Source organism: Photinus pyralis, unplaced genomic scaffold (assembly GCF_008802855.1).
Source record: "Photinus pyralis isolate 1611_PpyrPB1 unplaced genomic scaffold, Ppyr1.3 Ppyr1.4_unclustered_Scaffold1534, whole genome shotgun sequence".
NCBI classification, from domain to species: Eukaryota; Metazoa; Arthropoda; class Insecta; order Coleoptera; family Lampyridae; genus Photinus; species Photinus pyralis.
Window position 1 is genome coordinate 290,897 of NW_022171035.1, and position 22,811 is coordinate 313,707.

General features: G+C 35.9%; 1 protein-coding gene across 2 annotated transcripts in view; it reads right to left on the bottom strand.

The window, feature by feature from the left end:
* LOC116181672 (GTPase-activating Rap/Ran-GAP domain-like protein 3) overlaps positions 1 to 22,608 on the bottom strand; it is a gene marked incomplete at its 5' end in the record, with an annotated part of 50,495 nt that extends 27,887 nt beyond the window's left edge. For both annotated transcript variants that reach the window (XM_031502079.1, XM_031502078.1), the window contains 5 exon segments: positions 2,015 to 2,113; positions 2,169 to 2,403; positions 17,912 to 18,030; positions 18,101 to 18,182; positions 22,525 to 22,608. In XM_031502079.1, coding sequence (XP_031357939.1) covers positions 2,015 to 2,113; positions 2,169 to 2,403; positions 17,912 to 18,030; positions 18,101 to 18,182; positions 22,525 to 22,608 — 619 coding nt within the window.
* Positions 22,609 to 22,811: the final 203 nt, after the last annotated feature.

Sequence of the window (22,811 nt, forward strand, 5' to 3'; positions counted from 1 at the left end):
TTTGTGTGAGATTTCAGTTTTTGGTATTTTTGTGTAGACATACTGGCCTATCAGGTGACAATATTTGCAGTTAATATTGTACCTACTTCTCTTGCTCTTGCTTCTCTTCATTCGTTACGTGCTGCAATGAACAAACAGTTACGCTATACTTACGGCGATCAAACACAAGTAGTGATGCCGCCGAGTCTCGTCTCGTCTCGAATGTTCTCGGTGAGACTCTCGTTTGGTCCCGAAGTTTTTTTTGTATTTATTTGTATTTTAATTTTAATCAAGAAAATCTATTGAAGTAGCACGAATTCCAATTGTTTACAGAGACCGTTCCTGACCTTACTGATTTAGGACTTAATTACCATAGGTCTCATACAACTGTAATTTTTCTTAAATTCCGGAAACCTTTGACAGCTTTATTTTATATTTTATTGGGGGACAATTGATTTATTGAACCTGTACCCTCAATTTCATTAATAGCACGATACACTTACACACGGTATGCTCATTATTTTTCTCAAACGCGTTTTCTACTGCGCATTACGTCACTTGCGAACGTGTGGCGCCAAAATTCAAATATTTATGCACGGCCCAATCCAGTACATATCTCACGCGTACAGTTTTGCAACTTTTGGTTGTATTTAGTTGTATCTACGAGCTTTAGCGTTAATTTGTTGATAGCTAATTAATCATTAGTGAAAATTCCAAAATACCAGGTTGTGTAGTGGCTCAATGGCGCAATTCTAATAGAAAAACAAAAGGAACGGAAATAGAATACTTTCGATTTCCGAAAATTGAAGACTTTTCTCAAAAATGGATTGTTGCAAGTCGTTGTAAGGACAAAATTAACTTGAAAGAGTGTTACATTAATATTAAGTGGTGTATTTAAGCCTTTCCATTGCTGTTTAATTCTATAGCCTGTATTTGTTCTGAAAATTTTGAAGCCAGACGTTTTGAAGCACCGCTACGGAAACGATTTCTTAATTATACCTACTTTTAAAAACAGTAGACATTTGAAACCTGATGCTTTACCTACTTTGAAACTACCACGTAATAATGAAAATAAAAGGGAAACGGAGGAGAGATTCGATCTTTTGATAACGCATTAATTAAGTACATAATATTTACTGAAAAAGCCTCACTTCACGTTTAGGGCCAACATTTTTGGTTAGAGTTCATTACATACGTTCACGAAATCCCAGAAATACCCCCCGCGACGATCTCTACACAAATCAGTGTGATTTGTCGATCTAAGAAGCGTAATTTTGCTCTATATTCTGTGGTTTTGTTCGCACATGACGTCACGCTAGATGCGCAAGAGCATACCGTTGTAAGTGTATCGTGATTAATAGCAGTATACCTGCTTACTCAAATAATGGTAATTGTCTATGCAGGAAAAACAAGATTTGGTTATAATACTTAATAGGATCTCGCCAAGTTCTCTGTTTTGAAATTTGCCAGTTGACAGGTCCACGAAGCGCCGTGATTTAAAGTTTAATTCGGATCAAACATGATAGACTTTACGGTACTTTGTATTTTTTGCATCCGTGGTTAATATTCGCCTTCTGGGTCCATTCATTAAGGTTCAAATCATTCTCTCAAGTAGTTTGCTTACAAGAATTTTGTCAATAGACCTCTTGCATATTTTTCGTTAAAAATGGATACATATAATACCGTGCTATCACAACATTCTTAGTCTTAGATGGGGTTACCCTACGGAAATTTAATCCGAAGTTAAGCAAAGCTTACTGGTACTCTTCTTCTTCAATGCCAAGCGGCCAATTGAATTTAAACATCTGGAATGCCAAAGATCTGCAAAAGGTGGGTTCCACATTCACTGATTACAGATTAAAAGCCGATAGTGTTAGTAATTTAAGCTGATATTTGGTATGCAATAAGTAATTTGTCAAAGTAGTGATTGCTTATTACTAAGCATAAACCTCCTGTACCCTTTCTACGCTATCGCAGCAGCGGCGAGCAATAGATACTATTACCAACTGTTACTTTGACTATAAAAAAAACTTACCTTTTATATCCAACCCTCCTCTGTACTTATCCCAACCTTTCAGTCTGACAGTATCTCCAAGAAGAGAGAGAAACTCTTCAAACCTCTGGCTACCTGATTCTGAAAATTAGTTACATTAGTTTCGCAATTAAAAATGCAAAATACAAAATTTCACCATTGCTTAAAATCTCGTCATCCGTTGTTTGCCCCTGTTTCATGTAAATGACACCAAATTTAAAATTAACCGATCCTTCCTGCTCCTCTAAGAGAAGCAAATCCTTTTGGATATCTGGCGAAAAAATCTCCTTCGGACCTTTTTCCACCTTTTCCATATTAGGAAAATTTGACAGTATCTGCTTAACTGTTAACACTTTATTATGTGTGTAAGGCAACGATATTTTTTGTGCACCCTGGAAATAATTTTATGATTTAAAGGACAAGTCTTCGTTTTGGAATTTTATACTAGAGGAAGCTTTCCTTGTTTAGATTTTAAACAGAACTTAAAAAGTAGGGCCAATTAAAAAATAGTATAGATACCAAGTATACCTATACCAAGGGACTAAAGTAAAGTGTGTTTTAATCCCGAGGGTGCAGATTGTTGCCCGAAACGTCCTGTGGTATAATATATGTTGTGTTTTGTACTCCTGTAATAGCTGATTACTGATAGCAATTTCAATGTTAAAGTTCAAATTTGAAAGAAAAAATGTTTGATTGTAGGATCAATATACTTTGTCATCTCAAATTGTGTAATAAATGTAAATTCCATTTAAAGATTCTCATTGAAATCTACAGCGGGGAAATGATCGTTTAACACTCTGCAAGCAAAGTATGAGGAAACTACTGCCTCTTAAATTTAAAAAGATATATGGAAAACGGTATAATAAGTATAAAATGTGGTTCAAGAACCAAAATGAACACATTTATAATTTTGCGGTGTCTGTCCGTCCGTTAGCACGATAACTCATAAACAAATGGACCGATTACTATGAAATTTTGCAGGTGGATTCTTTATCAAATTTTTAGATCGGAGTTCATGAATTGACAATGTAGCCCACAAAATAAGGAAGGCCCTTTTGACATCTCCGTGAGTTATGAACCGAATTGCATGAAATTAAATATGGGTATAGCTTTAGCCATATAAAACGCAATTCCAAAAATTGAGCCTCATCGATCAACATTCACAGTGCCCTTTTCGCATCTCGACCATTTATAAACCGAATTGCAAACTTTCTTATTTATGAAGGTATTTAAATGAAATTTGATACATATGCAATTTGAATAAAAGCAAATTTAACGCCAGTTTCAAACATTGGTTATGCGCATGCGCAGTGCCAACTTTCTTATTTATGGAGGGATTTAAATGAAATTTGATACATAATCACTAGGAATAAAAGCAAATTTAACACCAGTTTCGAAATTTGGTTTTGCGCATGCTTCTCCACGGAGTACAACAAAATTCTAAATAAACCTATGTAAATAGTAGTAATAGTGCGAGTATGCGGTTTGTTTTTGAGTTACCGTGCAAACGGCCGGACGGGTAAACGGGTGGGTGTTCAGAGTTTTTGAGGTTATTAATAAAGTAGCTGCTAGCAATACTCGCGCTACTTATAACAAAGTGAAACACTTCTTATGAAACACTTCTTAGTGTATACGCACTGTGTCCAAAATAAGGATGTCTATCACACGGATCTCGAAAACTATATAGAAGATACGACGGTGGTCATATTAGGCAAATTTGCACAATTAAAGGTTGATTCGTGCAGTAAAGAAAACCAGAAAATTTAACAGCATTGTGCACCCGCGCACAACACCAGAATAGTGAGAGAACATCTATCGGACAAATGTCCTGGAAAATGGAAAAATTTGTCCGATATGTATTCTCGCACGATTATGGCGTTGTGCGCGGGGGCTGTTGAGAAACTAACAGAGTTTTCAACTTTTGGTTTTTTTTTGTACCGTACATAGTTGTATTCGTAATAAAAAATGCTATGCAATAATATAGTACGTACTTTTTTTGTGGGACATACAAAAAATAAACTTGATGATGATTTCTCCCAAACAAAACGTTGTATTGAAAATCTCTCAACACGATCTTGTAGAGCTCAAAAAGTGGCAATGAGAAAGTGTTTTTAATTTTTCTGTATCTGTACTTACAAGTAACATCAGAAAAAAAATAAAATCGGCAAATTTCGGATTTTCAAACATATCTTCGGAAGTACTCGGAATTTTCTGGTTTTATTTACTGTATCTTAATAATTCTTCAACTGCGCAACTTTTCCCTAATTTAACCATTGCCGTATCTTCTACGGTTTTCGAGATCCCCATGATAGACACCTTTATCTTGGACACACTGTATAACATGCTTTGTAATTGTATACTACCGCGAAGTTGGCTGCGAAAAGTGGCAGGCTCGAAAATTACTCACTGAGCCTTCATCTCTGAATGTATTGTATCTCAATGTACGAAAACCAGTTCTTATTGTATCCTTGTCCTCGGAGAATCCAATTCCAAAAGTAAGCCTATTTGAGCGTATATAATAAGCCCCCCCCATAATATTAAATATTAGAACGGTAATAACGTTCCTTTTTTATCTAATTTTTAAGCGCAAGACTTCCAAAATCATTAATACTGACTTGATGTTACATAAAAAAGGATTTAAATTTTAATTGATAATAATAATAATAATAATAATAATAATAATAAATAATAATAATAAATAAACCCTACATAACTTCACCAGACACAGACACAGACACTAATCGTTACTTGATTTTAATCCGTGCGATTAGTTAACCAGGCTAGACCTGAGTTCTCACAAGAAAAACCGACCATAATAATAATCACAGTTAAAAAACACAATACTCCTTCTTCTCAGAAACAACCCACTCGTATACAACCGAAACGCAAAAACCTTAACACAGGCTCACAAAATACTCGCAATATCTCACCAAAAGCCCAAGCACCTCACAAATACGACCTCAGGAACAAAGAAACACCATAAATACAATTAAAAAACACAAAACTCCTTCTTCACAGAAGCACACCACGCTTATCACAACCCCACTCGTATTCAACCCAAACGCAAAGCAAAGAAACACTTACACAATAAACTCCATTTAATAAATTACAGGAATTATGTTATAATGATTTTTTTTGTTTTGTTTTCCTCTTTCCTGATAGCGTTGGCTATTGTGCCCATCAATAGGTATGTTGGTAAAGTACGAATTACATTATCCCTAGATGTCCAATGTACGTGTGTGATTTTTTTTTTTTTTTTTTTTTTTTTTTTTTTTTAATGACCCTACATAAACTTCACCAGACACAGACACAGACACTAATCGTTACTTGATTTTAATCCGTGCGATTAGTTAACCAGGCTAGACCTGAGTTCTCACAAGAAACACTGACCATAATAATAAATAATAATAATAAAAAACCCTACATAACTTCACCAGACACAGACACAGACACTAATCGTTACTTGATTTTAATTCCGTGCGATTAGTTAACCAGGCTAGACCTTGAGTTCTCACAAGAAACACCGACCATAATATAATAGAGAGGCTGTTTTTCGCCATGTGAAAAACACATACATAAAGACAAAACAGTGACAAATGATTCTTGTCGACTCTGTTCACAAACATCAGAAACAATCCAACATATAATATCGGCATGCACACGACTCGGCAAAACTGAATACAAACATCGACATGATCAGGTAGCTAAAATCATACATCAAAAATTATGCACTTAAACACAATCTCATAACAGATAAGACACCTACTACAAATACACGCCACAGATCAATACTTGAAAACAACAACACACAAATTATATTGGGACAGGACACTACTCACAGACAAAACTATCCACAATAATAGACCAGTATTACAATTATAGATAAAACAACAAAATCCATTTGTATTATAGACATTGCCATCCCAACACTAACAACTTAACTAAAACACATGCAGAAAAACACCGCAAATACACCGATATAGCTATCGAGCTTAAGGACGCAATGGAGAATGAAATCTACTGTTATAGTTCCCATTATTCTTAGTGCTACTGGAGTATATACCAAAGAACAATACACCACAATTTACAACTATTAGGTTTAGACAAAAAACACATACAAACATTTACAAAAAGCAGTCATTATCAACACATGCCATATTGTTCGTAAATTTCTAAACATAACACAAGATACTACATACACAAATGATCCACAACGTATACATGTAAAACAACAGTACTCGCTCACAACACGGTACACAACATACTGTAATATCTTCACCTCTAACCCAAACAAACACACAAATACAACCTCAAGAACAAAGAACACCAATAAATACAAGTAATCGCAACATGCACTACAAAAAACAGGTCCACCCAATAAATTACACGTCTTAGCACAGTTAAAAAACACAATACTCCTCTTTCTCAGAAACAACCCACTCGTATTCAACCGAAACGCAACAACCTTAAAAAGCACTACAGGCTCACAAAATACTGTAATGTCTCCACCAATAACCCAAGTAACAACACAGATACAACCTCAAGAACAAAGAAACACCATATAATTACAAGTAACGCAACATGCACTACAAAGACAGGTCACCCATAAAGTTACACGCCCTAGCACAGTTTAAAAAACACATAACTCCTTCACAGAAACACACCACGTTATCACAACCCACTCGTACTCAACCCAAACGCCAAAAACCTAAACAGCCACTACTAGCCTCACAAAATACAGTAAACCTCACCAATAACCCAAGCAATACACAAATACAACCTCAAGAACAAAGAAACACCATAAATACAAGTAAGGCAACATGTACCACAAAGACAGGTCCACCCAATAAAGTTACACGTCCTAGCACATGTAACAGTTTAGTTTATTCATATTCAAATTTCAAAATTACCGCTTGCTAGGTTAGGCAGGATATAGGTGAGATGGCGTCACTTGTACGCGTGTTTCTTTCCTTGCGCAGAATCGCGTTAATTTTTCACTTCATTTTCCGTTTTAAAGCCAACGAGGTTGTACTTGTTGTAGAGCGTGGCATTGTGAATTCTTCTTAAACCAGTGGGTAATATTTGCCATCATTCACGTAAAATCTCTGGCAATTTTACCTTTTTATTGGCGTTGTCGAGTAGAGTAACTCAGAAGCCGTTTTCTCCATTGCGAGGCTATATATCTGGTTGAAGTTCATCGCCCTACCTACCTGTAAGTGAAATGGCGTTGACTTTCTTTTACGTTATGTTATCTAAAATTCTTTCAGACTCACAATTTGAGGTTGGATAATTTCCCTATTTCATTGATTTAAGTATTTTTCATTACCCTCCTGACGATTTCAGGTATGTTATTAAAAATCTCCTTAAGGGAGTGTTACATCTTCATTACTTTTAGGGGGTCCATGTAGTAGGTCAATCCTTGTACAGACGAATCCTTGTATGTAAATGAATTTGCATCTTGCGAATATTCCGGAGTACGAACACCTGTTGATTGCCGGCAGCTATCCGGCGTACCACCGAGTAGATAAGCGCTAGCACCTAAACGATACCGGGAGCGACCAGCTGATTGTGGAATTTTCGGAAGATACGATCTTTTACACAACCTTTCTTTTTTTAATTGCTTCAATACCGTTAATCTAGTGTAACCTTCCGACGATTTATGATTGGAGCTTTGTATTTTGTTCGCATCTAGTGTTTGAGGTCGTGACTCTCTTCAAGAGCAACGCACCTGTATTTAACGTATGGGTAAACGAGCCGGCTACGAGTAAGCTATTTTTGTCCCTTCCGGCTCATATAATCGTTCCGAGCGTTGTAGCTTGGGGTTTGTTTTTGTGTTACAGAACTGGAACTTCGAAGGAGAGCTCTTTTTCGGAGAAGACAGCGTATTCAAGGTAAGATTTTTAATTTACTTGTATCCAGTGTTGCCTATATGAGTTGTTATTCGGGTTAACTTAATTCAATCTTTGAATCCATTGAAATCTTAACTACATTTTTGCTCGATCATTGTTGTAGGGGTCTGGTAACGTAATTATTAGGGAAGTGTTCAGGAATTTATTTGGGGATTATTTTTGTCATTTAAAGTATTTGTTATTGTCGTATTGAAGATACATTTTATTTGCCGATCCTGCACCGTTTTTGCCAGGATTAATAAATCAGAATTGCTCGTAGTGAATTTATTATTTGGCTCTCTTGTGTTTTCCCAATTTCTATACAGGAGAGGTCAGAATTTGTGCAAAATTGGGGGGCGCTCAACTAATCATTTCTAGTGACTACCAAAGATCAAAAACTTATGTTATATGCCCAAACGAACAAACCGCTGTGGAAGATTCTCATCTCGAGCCCTTCTTTTAATTAAGAATCTGAGCTAGCTGGCCGTTTATGCGGCGGGGTTTGAGTTTTACAGCGCCGAACTAACCTCACGTTATACACAGTTAAAAAACACAAAACTCCTTCTTCACCGAAGCACACCACGTTATCACAACCCACTCGTATTCAACCCAAACGCAAAAACCTATACAGCACTACTAGCTCACAAAATACTGTAATATCTCCATCAATAACCCAAGCAACCTCACAAATACAACCTGCAAGAAACACCATAAATACAAGTAACGCAACATGTACTACAAAGACAGGTCCATCCAATAAAGTTACACGCCCTAGCACAGTTAAAAAACACAATACTCCTTCTTCTCAGAAACAACCCACTCGTATACAACCGAAGCGCAAAAACCTTAACAGCACCACAGGCTCACAAAATACTGCAATATCTCCACCAAAAACCCAAGCAACCTCACAAATACGACCTCAGGAACAAAGAAACACCATAAATACAATTAAAAAACACAAAACTCCTTCTTCACAAAAACACACCACGTTATCACAACCCACTCGTATTCAACCCAAACGCAAAGCCAAAGAAACACTTACACAATAAACTCCATTTAATAAAATTACAGGAATTATTATAATGATTTTTTTTTTGTTTTGTTTTCCTCTTTCCTGATAGCGTTGGCTATTGTGCCCATCAATAGGTATGTTGGTAAGTACGAATTACATACTATCCCTAGATGTTCAAACTTCAATGTACGTGTGTGATTTTTTTTTTTAAGGACCCTACATAACTTCACCAGACACAGACACAGACACTAATCGTTACTTGATTTTAATCCGTGCGATTAGTTAACCAGGCTAGACCTGAGCTCTCACAAGAAACACCGACCATAATAATAATAATAATAATAAAGCTTATTTAATGTTTTGTAGAACAGCCTATATACTGTTGTGAGACCTAACCTTCACTTCTGGGAATCCCACGATTTACCTCTAGCTCAGGGCATAAAATAACATGTTAACTGGGCGACACTTGTGTCGCCCAGTGTTGAGATTTTGTCGCCCAGTGGCTATGGGTGGTGCCGGCAAATTTATATTTTTTAATAATTTAATAATTCACATTTTACATTTATCGGAATTTTAAAAGTATTTAAAAAATGACAGACATTGAGTAAATATTTTAGAATATTCTCAGTTTCCGTTTAGTAAACAAGCGAGTAACAATGGAACTGCGATTTCTGACTTAAAATGAGTCGGGGAGAGTCGAGAGTCATTATTCATATACTTCTTTTGGCTTTGGGCCAAAAATCCCAACCGTACACGGTACAAGTGTAGAACACATGAGAAAAGGCGCGCAGTTTGAAAGTATGTCAGTAGCGCATGCGCAGCTAAGTCGACGCTAGCGCTCCGATTTGCCGGCTTGCCGAATGCCGCCAGTCGAGAGTGCACTGTGTAGGGGGAATGTTGTCGGTCTGTTACAATGTTCTGGAATACGTAGGTAATTAAATGAAGTGAGATGACATGGACTATTTACGAGCAAATGCGATCGACAAATCCATTAAAAGACACGTAAAAGTCTGTGATTTTCCCTTTAATTTGTGCAAACATTTTCCGGGGGGCCCCCGGACCCCCCTCTCTCCTGGGGGGTATCGCAGACCCCCCGGTGAGTACACTCAGTACAGGTCCTTATCGCCCAGTGGAAATCCCTTAAAATATGCTCTGCTCTAGCTAGCTCAGTTGTAATTAAAAAAAACCAAATTTTTACACGCATCTCAAGGTCCAGCTGGATTCTGCCAACCCTACAGCATTCCAACAATGACATGAATAGCTGGCTTAACCAAATCCTTAAATTCCAATACGAAACTTTACCCCAGATTTTAATAAACTTGAAACAAAGTAAGAGACGCCGACAATTACCTCTCTTTGAACTCTAATAAACAAACCTGGATGCAATGACTGGTTTAATTTCAGGCAAAAAATTGCGTAAATTTCTGTTTACAAATTGTTACAATTTTAAACAGATAAATGCACACACAAAAACAAAACAAATTACTCAAACATTACAAAAAAACATGACAAAACAAACACTAACTACTACTTACTTTTAAATTTGTCCGAGTAACGTACTCTGATACAAAGAGGTATCCGTAACACGATCACAACAAAAAATTTTCCCACAAACCAAACACTCAAACACCGACGTCTTCTCTCTTCGGGTACCCACAATTATTTTCAAAACTTCCGTGTTTCCGGCAAAATAAAAAAAAACAGGACGGCGACAAACTTCTTAAACTTTTCAAAAAAAAATTCTTCTAAACGGCAACAAAATTCTAATTAAACCTGGACACTACGCAAGAAACTTCCACAAAAATTCAAAAATAACGTAACCGAAGAAGCGCCGGTTGGCTTTGTAAACACTAAAAAGCCCCGCTCTCTTCAAATATTTCTATTTAAGCAAAAGCCTTCTCCTCTCTTCAACATTCCGCCGCCAATCACGCGAAGCGTCGATTTTTCAACTTCTTGCTAAAACGGCACGTACGCCCGGCAATTCTGCGAAGACAACCTTATCTCTACTTCGCGCTAATACCTCGTTAACGGCAAATAAAATTAAAAAGAAATTTACATCGAAAAAAATTCTATGGAATAAAATAAAAACAGAACACTTCTAAGAAATTGAACCAAAACTATAACATGAAATTTACGCAATCCTGTGTCTCAAATTATTAATAACCCCCCCGGTTAATTAATTGAACTAAACAAAATTGTCACATCCAGACGCTCTATAATTTCTTTCAAGTTACACTAAAACAAAATAACAAGCAATACATAAGTCAATACAAAAGTAAAATAAAAATATTACAAATGTAAGAACAAACAAAATTATAACAAAAAGAACTCTGAACTGAAAAATTCCTCATACGAGTAAAACGCTTTATCAATAAGAAATGCTTTAGTTCTTGATTTGAATAAATTAAAAGGTAAAGCCTTAATATTGGGAGGAATATAATTATACATTTTTATATTGATATGATCAAAACTGTTTTGCGTCTTACTTAAACGGCAAAAAGGGACAAATGCATTTAATTTGTTGCGGGTGTCATAATTATGAACATCGCAATTTTTAACAAAATAATGTTCATTGCGCTTAAGAAAACAAAGACAAGTAAAAATAAAAATAGATGGAAGCGTTAATATTTGGTGATCAATGAAAGCTTGCCGACAATCATCTCTAAATGAAATGTTAGCAATAACGGCTTTTCTTTGTAATTTAAATAATTGCCTCCAACAAGCAAAGTGACCCCAAACATTAATAGCATAAGACAAGTGGCTATGTATGAGTGCAAAATAGGCAGTTTTAAGAATATTCATAGTTACATTACTCGCTAATCTACGCAAAACAAATATATTTCTGCTTAACTTCGTAGCAACAAAATTACCGTGAACATCAAAATTTAATTTACGATCAATTGCCCTTCTACAGGGTGTTTTAAACCAAATGGTCAATTTTAATAACTTCAAACCTTAACAAGTTAAAAAGTAATCGTAAACGATTTACATAAAGCGCATTTCCACTTGCATTCATTTCCCATTTGTACGATGCAACTTCTGTTAAAATCGTAAAAATCCGCCCACAAATATGAAAGATAGCGTTGCACATGGGCAATCCATTGTTGACATGCTACTTCAATTTCAGTTTATGCGAAGAATTTCATTTCAATGCTTTTCTAAATAAGAAAGTTGGAACTGCGCATGCGCAAACCTAAATTTTAAAACTAATGTTAGATTTTCCTTTGTTCCAAGCGCCTAAGTAAATAGTTCCATAGATAAAAAAGTTGGCACTGCGCATGCGCAAAACCAAATTTTGAAATTGGCGTTTGATTTTCCTTTATTCGAAGTGCTTCTGTATCAAATTTCGTTTAAATTCTTCCATAAATAAAAAAAGTTGGCACTGCGCATGCGCAAAACCAAATTTTGAAATTGGCGTTTGATTTTCCTTTATTCGAAGTGCTTATGTATCAAATTTCGTTTAAATTCTTCCAAAAAAAAAAAGTTGGCACTGCGCATGCGCAAAACCAAATTTTGAAATTGGCGTTTGATTTTCCTTTATCCCAAGTGCCTATGTATCAAATTTCGTTTAAATTCTTCCATAAATAAAAAAATTGGCACTGCGCATGCGCAAAACCAAATTTTGAAATTGGCGTTTGATTTTCCTTTATTCCAAGTGCCTATGTATCAAATTTCATTCAAATACTTTTATAAGTAAACAAGTTTGCAATTCGGCTTATAAATGGTCGAGATGCGAAAAGGGCACTGTGAATTTTGAATCGATTCGATTCAACTTTTGGCATTGCGTATTATATGGCTAAATCTATGCCCATATTGAATTTCATGCAATTCAGTTAATAACTAACGGAGATGTAAAAGCGATCGAACATTTCTAAACAAAGTTATCGTTCACACGGACAGATAGATGGACAGACAGACAAAGGAACAGACGGAGAGAGCAACCGGCAGGCGACAGATAGCAATGCAAAATTATAAACGGTCTCTAGGATCGTTAATAAACGGCAAAAGTGTAAAATTATGGAACATGTAAAAAACGGTTTTTTTGTTTTTTTTGCAATAACTTTTTTTGTAAGCGGTGCAGAAAAAATTCCTTCCTTGGTACAAGACTCGACACCATAACGAACCAAATAGCGAAAAAAGTAGAACAATAGCTCTTAAGATAAAAAAACTAGTAGCGTCGCAAAGTTAGCGGACGGACGGACGGACGGACGGACAAAGTGGCCACAATAGCGCATTTTTATTTTATTTTTGTGGAAATGCGCTAAAAAGTTGATTTTGATCTGTTATGCTTTTCGTTTTATTTATTTTTTTCTAAAATTGTGACCGTTATGCATAATTTTCTTAGGAGGTATATAAATAAACGAAATAACGTGCTTCTCAATTGTTGCTGTAGTATGGAATTTATTGCTTCTCCCATTTGGAAGAATTTATTTTTAAAATTCATTGGAGGGCGCTGGAACATTGGGCGCGAGCCCTTCCTTCGCCCCTCAAATGGATAAAATGCATTTAGGTTCGAAATAAATTGAAAACGAGGATTGTATAATATTTTACTACCTTATACTGATAGCAATTGCTATATTACTTGTTCAACAAACTATAGGTAATACAAGTTTGAAATCGCGATAAATTGTGTATTTATTATGGAGGTGTCACCTTCTCAAAAGAGTAGAATGCCTTAAATCTATTTATTGTGGCATTGGTTCTCTTTCTCTCTCCGTTACCATTTAAGTAACAAATTATAAGTGGAGTAGTTATTAATGTACAAAGTAGATTAGCAAGAAAATCATTACGACAATAAATTGGTTTAAGGTACTTTACTCGAAGGGATGAATAAAATTTCACTACCAACCGGTTCAATTAAATACCTACACAATTTATCACCAAAGCAATTAATTCGAAACTTGTAGTGTATAAACCAATTAACATAGAAATTGTTACTAAACACACTTCCAACGTAACGTTAACCTAGCACTCCCAACTGCAACAATTATTAAGAGAATGAAATGAGCCCTTAGCGATCACTCTACTTGTGTGCTAGTGTGTATACAGGGTGTAGAAACGGTTTACGCACCATAGAGATTTCAATGGTAATTTCTTTATGTTGAAATTCTTCCCTAATTATTTTACAGGACAGTTGTAAATAAGTATTTGGAGATTGTAAAATTCGGCGTCTATTGATGTGCCCATTTGTAATTTTTTGTTGTGGGAAACATGACAAATTAAGGAAATTATAAACTTATGACTATAAACCTAATTTTTCTTTCAATAATTTTACGGCACGAGTGATTCTAATAAAAATCACTGGTGCCGTGAAATTATTGAAACAAAAATTTGATTTTTAAATACTAAATTCTAATTTATTTATTTTTTCCGGTTTTCCGAATTAAAAAATTACAAATGAGGATATGAGTGACGCAAAATTGTTCAAACTACAAGAAACCTAGTTACAACTTTGCTCTAACTTAATTAGGGGAGAAAATATTTCAATATAAAGAAATTAGCATTAAAATCCCTATGATGCGTAAACCGTTTCTATGTATACCGTGTTCCTCGAAATCTCAAAAATAAATTTTTTTGACTCTTTTCAGCGATTCTCTATCACGATTACGATTAGTATGGAAATGGTTTGAGATTTTTACGATCTGAGTTGAGTGTATGGTTAATGTTGTTACCCTACAAATGCGTTAATTTTTTTTTACTTTACACGAAAAGGAAAGACCGCGATTCGAGCTTAAAGAAACGTTTGCACGACCGAAGTCTACTACTCTTTTAGAAGACGAGCGCCTTATAAAAGGTGCTTAATTTCTTCCTGACGTTCCGCTTGCCCTTTATGATTACCCTCTTCGGACACTTCGTTTTCAAGATATTCGCTTCGATTTCACCAAAAAATATGTCTCGTACTCTACTTCGACAAACCGGTTTCCCCCCCCCCCCCTCTCGTCTAAGGGGTCGGGAGTCAGAATAGTTATCAATAAATTTAGGATTACTGATGAGGTTTTAAGTTTACTTTTGGTACAATAGAGGGAGCGTGGAGTATCCTTTTTTGTCAAAAAATTGTTTTTCAGATTTAGAACCTTTAGAACTGTGTGGGAGGCTGAGAGTCATTCATGGCTCTAATTAAAATTGTAAAGCTCACATGAGCCCAAAATATGAGGAACAGGGATTAAACTGTTCGCTTATTGTAAATTAAATAGCACAGACTCGACAAGAATTCAACACTTCATTTTTGGATACATCACCCAATGCATACTTTTTCAGAAAATTTTTTATACATACTAGTAGAATGTAAAAACAAAGGAGAATTATAATTGTCTTGATATGTGCCGCGATTAATTACGTCTTTATCTTTGAGATAAAAGAGTACCTACTATAATATTCCTTCTGTAAATCAACCTTGTAAAATGCCCCATCTATTCTCGTATAGTGCAAAGTGGCAATTTATTATTAAGGGTATGTAGCATCGACCACTTTTAAAATGTATGACAGCTGCACCCCTCTTCCAGATTTTCGTGACCAGAACTACGAAATCTCGATGTCCATATCTGTTTCCCTTTTTCTCGGTAAGGTCGTATCGCTATTCTATTCTATCGTTGAGGGAAATTCACTCAACGATTCTATGCAGTTATCAGTAGTAGTATCATGCAGTGAGTTTTCTTGGAAATGATCGTACATTATTCCTATGTTCACTTAAAAAAGCACATAAACTTAATTGGCTAGTATTGTATTTTTCTATTTGTGACTTACCTTTTAATTATTTCATTTGATGTCGAGCACTTTCTAAAGCGATTACTGCTATTACATCAATTTATCAAACACGTAAATCGAATGGATCACAAGAAAATGAAGTGCAAATATTTAATTAAACTTATTTTACATGTGCAGATTTATTCATTTATTATTTAATTGCAGCACTTATACAATATACAGCTCATTATTGAATTAGATTGATCTGTTTTTCTTACGTGAACATAAGTCAACATAATAATATATCCATTTTCTCGGAAATTTGTCCGTTAACTATTTTCGCACGATTAGGGCGTTGTGTGCGGGTGCACCATCCTGTTGAAACCAACAGTTTCAAATGCAGTTTATTTTGTTTTACATGAACGAAACATAAATTCGATTCCCTTAACATGAATTTTAATTGGAATTTGCTTGGATTCCAGAAAAATATGAAAAAGTCTGTATAGACTGGTCATAAACTCGAAGATTTCTTTCTATGGGAATACAAAAATATATACAATTTTGCATAAGTTTTTCGACACCTTTATGATCCGGTTCTGAATTGAATAGGTCTAGTAATAGTTCAAGATTAGTTTTCTGAAAAGGCAACAAAGCTGTCGATCAGAATTTACAATAATGTAACGGAAACGCTCCAGACATGACGTCGCCTTTGGCGCTCTGGAATTTTCTAGGCGCGCGATAGTGGGAATGTTTGCACGTATCTGGTAATTACGCGAATGTTCTGGACTTACATTGCTTGCGTGTATAAATGGTTGCGGACCGAACATCGCAAGCAGTTTACTACCGAACGAGATCGAGTACGTATGAAACATCGAGCGCGGAAATATAAATTGCGAAGTGTGTGATATAAATAGTCGATATAAATTGTACGGTTTTTATAGTGTTTTAGTTTTGTTTAATAAATATTGATATAAATCGAACCCGATTTTATAAATCACGTTACAATAACAATACAATATGCGTAACGAACCTTGTCGTGGTGATCCCTGGTGTTGAGACCTAAGTGTTTTACAACTCACGGGGATGATTCATTACATTGGTATAGAGTGGGCAAGTGATTTCTTAATCCGACGGAATGAATATGATTGACTCTGACTCCAGCTTTTGAAAAGAAGGCATCCTGAGTGATAATCAAAATAAAACATTGAACATGACATTACGAATGCTTCTTTGGTGGAATATAATTGAAACCATGACTGTATTTAATCTTTAGAATTTATTCTTCCGCATATTTTAATGGAATAAAGCGCAACAAATTTACGCGAAAATAACCCTTTCGTTAAGTGGAATATGTTTATTTTTAAGCAACGTTTATTTGATATATTTGTTGACACAACTTTTGGACAGATATTTGGGGCTCAATGACTTAAAATCTCAATTAAGCGTCGCCAGGGTCCACGAAAAGGTCCAAGATTGCAGATTGAAATGCGGGCGCCCCTTTCGCGTCCCCAATACAACTCTGTTACTATATGGTTAACATTTCACAAAGCAGTCGCGCTAGCGCTCCAACACTTCTTCAATGCTCTGCCAGATTAAGAAGGTCTCATTAAAATCATACAAGGTCGGGTTATTTTTAATCAACTCGATAATATACTACATAAACGTATAAAATAGCTCTAAATGTGTAGGTATTGTAAGTAGACTATATTTTTAGCTCATTTTTCAAAAGGAAAATTAACGCTATTGTTTGCACTTTGTCCGTGTGTCCGTCCCCCGTCCCTCCGTCTGTCCATCTGTACCACTACTAGTCTTCCAGTTTAAGCTTGTTCGTTGTGGTTTCTTTCGTAGACGGTGTAGCACAGCCTCGAGACCAGAATGACATGAGATTTTTTGGATTAGTCACTTTCTTCCAGAGTTATTAATGATTCTGTGCGTGGAAAATGCGCTCTCGTCGGTCGCGAGTGGCCACGTCTATACCTGTTGTACTACTTATATCCTTGCTCCGGAACTCTCAGAGCAGTACTTTCCCATAATGCAAAAAATTGTGAAGTTATATGATATTGTACACTTATGTCACGAGCTCCCGGATAATAAATTTGTTAAGATTTTGCGATGTGGAAAAGGTAAAGCAACATCACGGTTACATAAATTTATGCATGTGTAATAAAAATTTAAACGACGCCATGCGTCGTCTGTAGGTATAATGGAGAAAGGTTTACTTTTCATAAATCCACTGACGTATTTGTGCTATATTATGCAAGAAAAGCTTCCATTAAGCACGTATTAACTTCTAATAGGTAATAAAAATATAATTACCGCTTTCTTGAACAAAATAGCTCTATAAAGAGGCACGCATTGATTGCTATTCTCGTTCAAAACTACACTTAAGAAAAATGGCATCTTGTCGACGTCCACTCCAACATAATTTTGATGTACTGTAAGAAAAGAAGTTGTACGAATTTTATATAAGCTTCATAGAAATAGAGGATTATATGGGCAACTTACATTTTCCAAGGAAATATTTGAAGTACCACCTGGTTTGATACTCGGGGTTTTCGAGAACAGGTGTGCTTGGCGAACCGAACATCTGAAATTAAAAACGGTTTTAGAGAGAAATTGAGATTTTGAGCACATATATTTTTATGATAGCGATATTTCAAATTCAAGCAACTGTAAATACACTTATAGCTATAGGTATATGAACTGATATTGATTGTGCTACCTAAAAATTACAAGGTTTTTAAAAATCGCCAATTCACATTTCTAAGCGGAACGTTCGAATATGCTCCAGAAAAAAAAATACTCAGACATGCAAATTTAGACGTCTATTCTATTCTATTGTAAACGTAATGTAATATTTTAGAACTCTCGTCTTTTAGAATTGTATTTACTTTTCTCAATTTATTGACATCTCAAATTGTATTTGTGTAATGCAACAAAATTTATCTAAACACACATAACGCATTTCAACCCTGTCTTACTTGTCAATGCTCAATAAAAATTAATAATTTTGTACTCGTGGTAAATATAAGAAAATAGGTAACATTAATAATAAATTCGCGCAAAGCTATAATGAAACAGCGCGAATTTGCGCTTCGAACGTCACGGGCACATGCAAGACCAATTTGATCCCTTTTAGAGGACAAGATAGCAAAAACTAAGTTTCGAAATTTAGGGTCGCTTTCAGTCAAACGGAAATTACTCACGTTCTCGTTTAGTTTCGACTGCATTCAAATATCAAACACAAAAATTGTGTATTCATACTGCCAATTCCGCTAAAGCCACAGGCCACAGGGATGGCCTAGTTTGATTTACAGGCGCTATAACAATTCGTATTGGCATTCTCAATGAAAAAAATATAACTTTGCGGTGTTGATTTGACCCCATGGGTTCGATAGTGGCGTGTCTTGATCCATAGAAGAAATCTCACCTATATAATTTACTTCGCTGTTATTTCTAAAGCTATCTACAATATTGTACATATTTTCAATGTACTGTTCTGCACATCTTTCTCGGCACCAATTTTTGTGATGTGGTGAAAAAAGGTGAATTGATGAAGTTGGGACCGTGGTGAATCTTTGGATTATACAAAAAGTGGGAGCAGAAGCCACATCTGGTTTTTCCAACGACAGATAGGTATAGTATTCAGGTGATAAGTAGTTCAACATTTTCCGTGAGCATCATACTCATTCAACACCCCCGAGTGACCCAAAACATCAATTGTAGTTTCGCTGTGATAGAAGGCTGACTGGTCATTTGTTTTATAGATGAGTAGAAGAATAGAGGGTCATGTGATTAATGCATTATAGTCTCGACATCATTTTGAGTTAGTGCAAATTGACCCAAATTTTATTTTTTTTAAACAGCTGGAAGATAGAGAGATATGTATCTACAGGATCGCTGATAAGCTTGGAAATGGTTGATTGACAAATTTTCATGGAGAACTTTCATTGCAATTACGCATTTTTGCCTGAATGACAAGTGTTAATATCCTATGAACAGTTTTGCTATAACATTTCTATCAGAGCTGGCCTTGGCATGGCAAAAACAGATGTTTGATTACCATTTTTAGCGCATTTCCACAAAAATAAAAAAAATGCGCTATTGTGGCCACTTTATCGGTCCGTCCGCTCGTCCGTCCGGCCGGCTGTCCGTCCGTCCTGCTGTCCGTCAGTCCGTCCGCTCGTTCGTTGAGACGCTACTAGTTCTTTATCTTAAGAGCTATTGTTCTACTTTTTCGCAATCCTTGCAACCATGGAGACCATAGAAATGATAACCTATAAAGTCATAAATAACCCTTCACACGGAATAATCTTGCTCCACTCGCTCACAGGCTCGCTCGTGTCGCAAACGTAAACTTTCGGAATAATAAGCGGCGTAACATGCTTGTAATACTATCACGGGCGATGTGCGAGAATTTTCAATTCGAATTAACAAAACCCCTGCGCACTGTTAAGTAAGTACCGTATCGACAGTATCCGCGACCTCTCCTGAATCTACCAATTGTAGTCGAGAACGGTACAATCAACACTAGACGCGACACCACTGTCTTTTTGCTACTCGGCAAACCCGACCCATAGCTCATACCCATACAAAACAAGCATTTCCAATGCTAAAAACCAAAAAATCATTTTTTACATGTTCCATAATTTTACACTTTTGCCGTTTATTGACGATCCTAGAGATCGTTTATAATTTTTTATTGCTGTCTGTCGTCTGTCTGTTGGTCTGTCCATCCGTTCCTTTGTCTGTCTGTCCATCTATCTGTCCGTGTGGACAATAACTTTGCTTAGACATGTTCGATCGCTTTGACATCTCCGTTAGTTATGAACTGAATTGCATGAAATTCAATATGGACATAGCTTTAGCCATATAATAAGCAATGCCAAAAGTCGAATTGCAAACTTTTGTATTTATAAAAGTATTTAAATGAAATTTTATACATAGGCACTTGAAACAGAGACTGGCAAGTTTCCGACTTGGAATAAAGGAAAATATAACGTTAGTTTCAAAATTTAGGTTTGCGCATGCGCAGTGCCAACTAGTAGCGTCCCAACGGATGGACGGACGGACAGACGGACGGACGGACGGACAAAGTGGCCACAATAGCTTTTTTTCTTTTTGTGGAAATGCGCTAAAAAGAAAGAAAATTTTCAACAATGGTGTCCCAAAATTTACGACCCTCGATTTATTTCAAAAATGTTTGTCTTGAGTCCTTCACTCGATTTTCTTTGGCACAACTCAAATGTAACTTAGCTTAAATGTTTAAGGTCAATTCTCACATAAGCGACGCGTAGCGGCACGTGCTGCATTTGCTGCTTCTAGAAGTTTGCGTGACTTTAAATATACTTACTACAATTTATTTTCGAGTTTGATAGGTGTCTCATTTCGATCACTTTAAGTTACGACGCGACACAATGGTTAGTATTATTAGTGCTCTAAAGTGACAGGTCATGATTAATGTGATGTCTTCAGGTTTAATTGTACCTTGTGAATTTCAAATTTCTTTCTTATTGATTTTATTCGCTTCTAATGGTAATGCTTTCTTAACTGCGTAGTGCGTACTGCCCCTTTCTTTACCACATCACGAATACTTACTGCCAATAAATTGGTGCCCGTAATTTCGTGTATCGATTTGCAACACTCACAAAATTATGTTTCCGTAATTAATTTAGCAACGTATTTTGTTACAGACCCATTTTTATCATGATTACTACCCGTGTAAGATAGAACAAGCATAAATTGTGCACAACTCTTGTGCAGATAAAGCGCATTTTTTAAAAACCGAAATAGCTTAGTAAATGGTTGGGTTATATTAAGGTACCAGCATGCTATCGATGTTTACTTTCTTGGAAGATGATTAATGGCGAGGAGGCTCTTTACACATAAACATTTAAAAGCCGCCTGGCATACATTCAAAATTCCTCCAACAATCCGTTCTGGATATATAAGGGTATATAACCAATCACGATACGGGGACGACAAGGAGGACTATGGTTGGTAGAAATTAATTTCTCTCGTTGAGACCTTTCATTAGAGTACCATGAAGGTTAAAATCAGCCCCCCCCCCCCTCCAACCCCGTTTTATGATGGCCGTCGGGCACACCTTTAAGGTATAGGCTACCTAGTGCAAAAAATTCCAGGTCTCTAAGACCATTCCCCTAAAAGTAGTTCAAAACGGCAGAAATGGGTCCGGACGGACGGACAAAACGCAAACAATTGCACATTTTTTTTCTTAAAAAAAGGTAAAAGCTGCATATTTTAGATCGTTTTACATAGAATCCAGTGGCGTAGTAAAAAATGTCGGTTTCTGAGATTTAACCCAAAGTTCGTAGGTATTTTTTAGATGAAACACTCTGTATATTTTAACATCCATTTTTGGCATTTTTGGCATTATTTTCCTAATTACATTGCTGTCTTATAACTTAGATATATCTTTTTATATGTATAATAACATATTATATCTATAGATTTTTCAAAATATTGAAATGACATGTTTCTACCATCAGCCATTTTTATTGATTGGTATCCCGATTGGTATCAGCTGCCTTAATTACCATGGATTCAATAAAACAAAGTAAGGCATGGGTGTTGCATTTAAAAACACCAACATTGTGTCAAATCCCTGGTCAAATCTAAGAAATTGTGGTCCAAAAATTTTTTTACTATGCCACTGGTTTTTACGTGAAAATATCTAAAATAGGTAGTTTTTACCTTTTTTCTATCTTACATGTGTCTGTAGTAAGATACGATAACATCCAAAAACGTCAAATTTGTCGTTTTCAACCTGTATCTCAGAAAAAAAGTAGCTAAATTGAATCTAAAGTAAGCTTTTCAACATCCCGTGGCGCATAACGGCATTCATCAACTAATTTTTTGTCATTAACCGTATAGTTTTTGTAGATCGGTATTTACCTACTATCTCTCACCTCATCTTTTTCCCCTGGTGAATCGCCATTTTCAATTCGAAACCGTCTCCCATAATCTTGCCCGTTTAGTTCAGGCTGTTGCAACTGTAACAAATAAGAAAAAACACCTATTAAAAATTATACCATCAAGTCGTAATAACTAATAAGTAATAATTATGTATCAAGGGCATTGAGGCGATATTTATGCCAAGGGCTACCAGAGCCTGAGGGCTTCTGACCTGAGCGATTGTAAGTCGCCCGAGGGTTCAATATTGAGTAATGCTTGAGGTGCACACAAAGTTTTATTT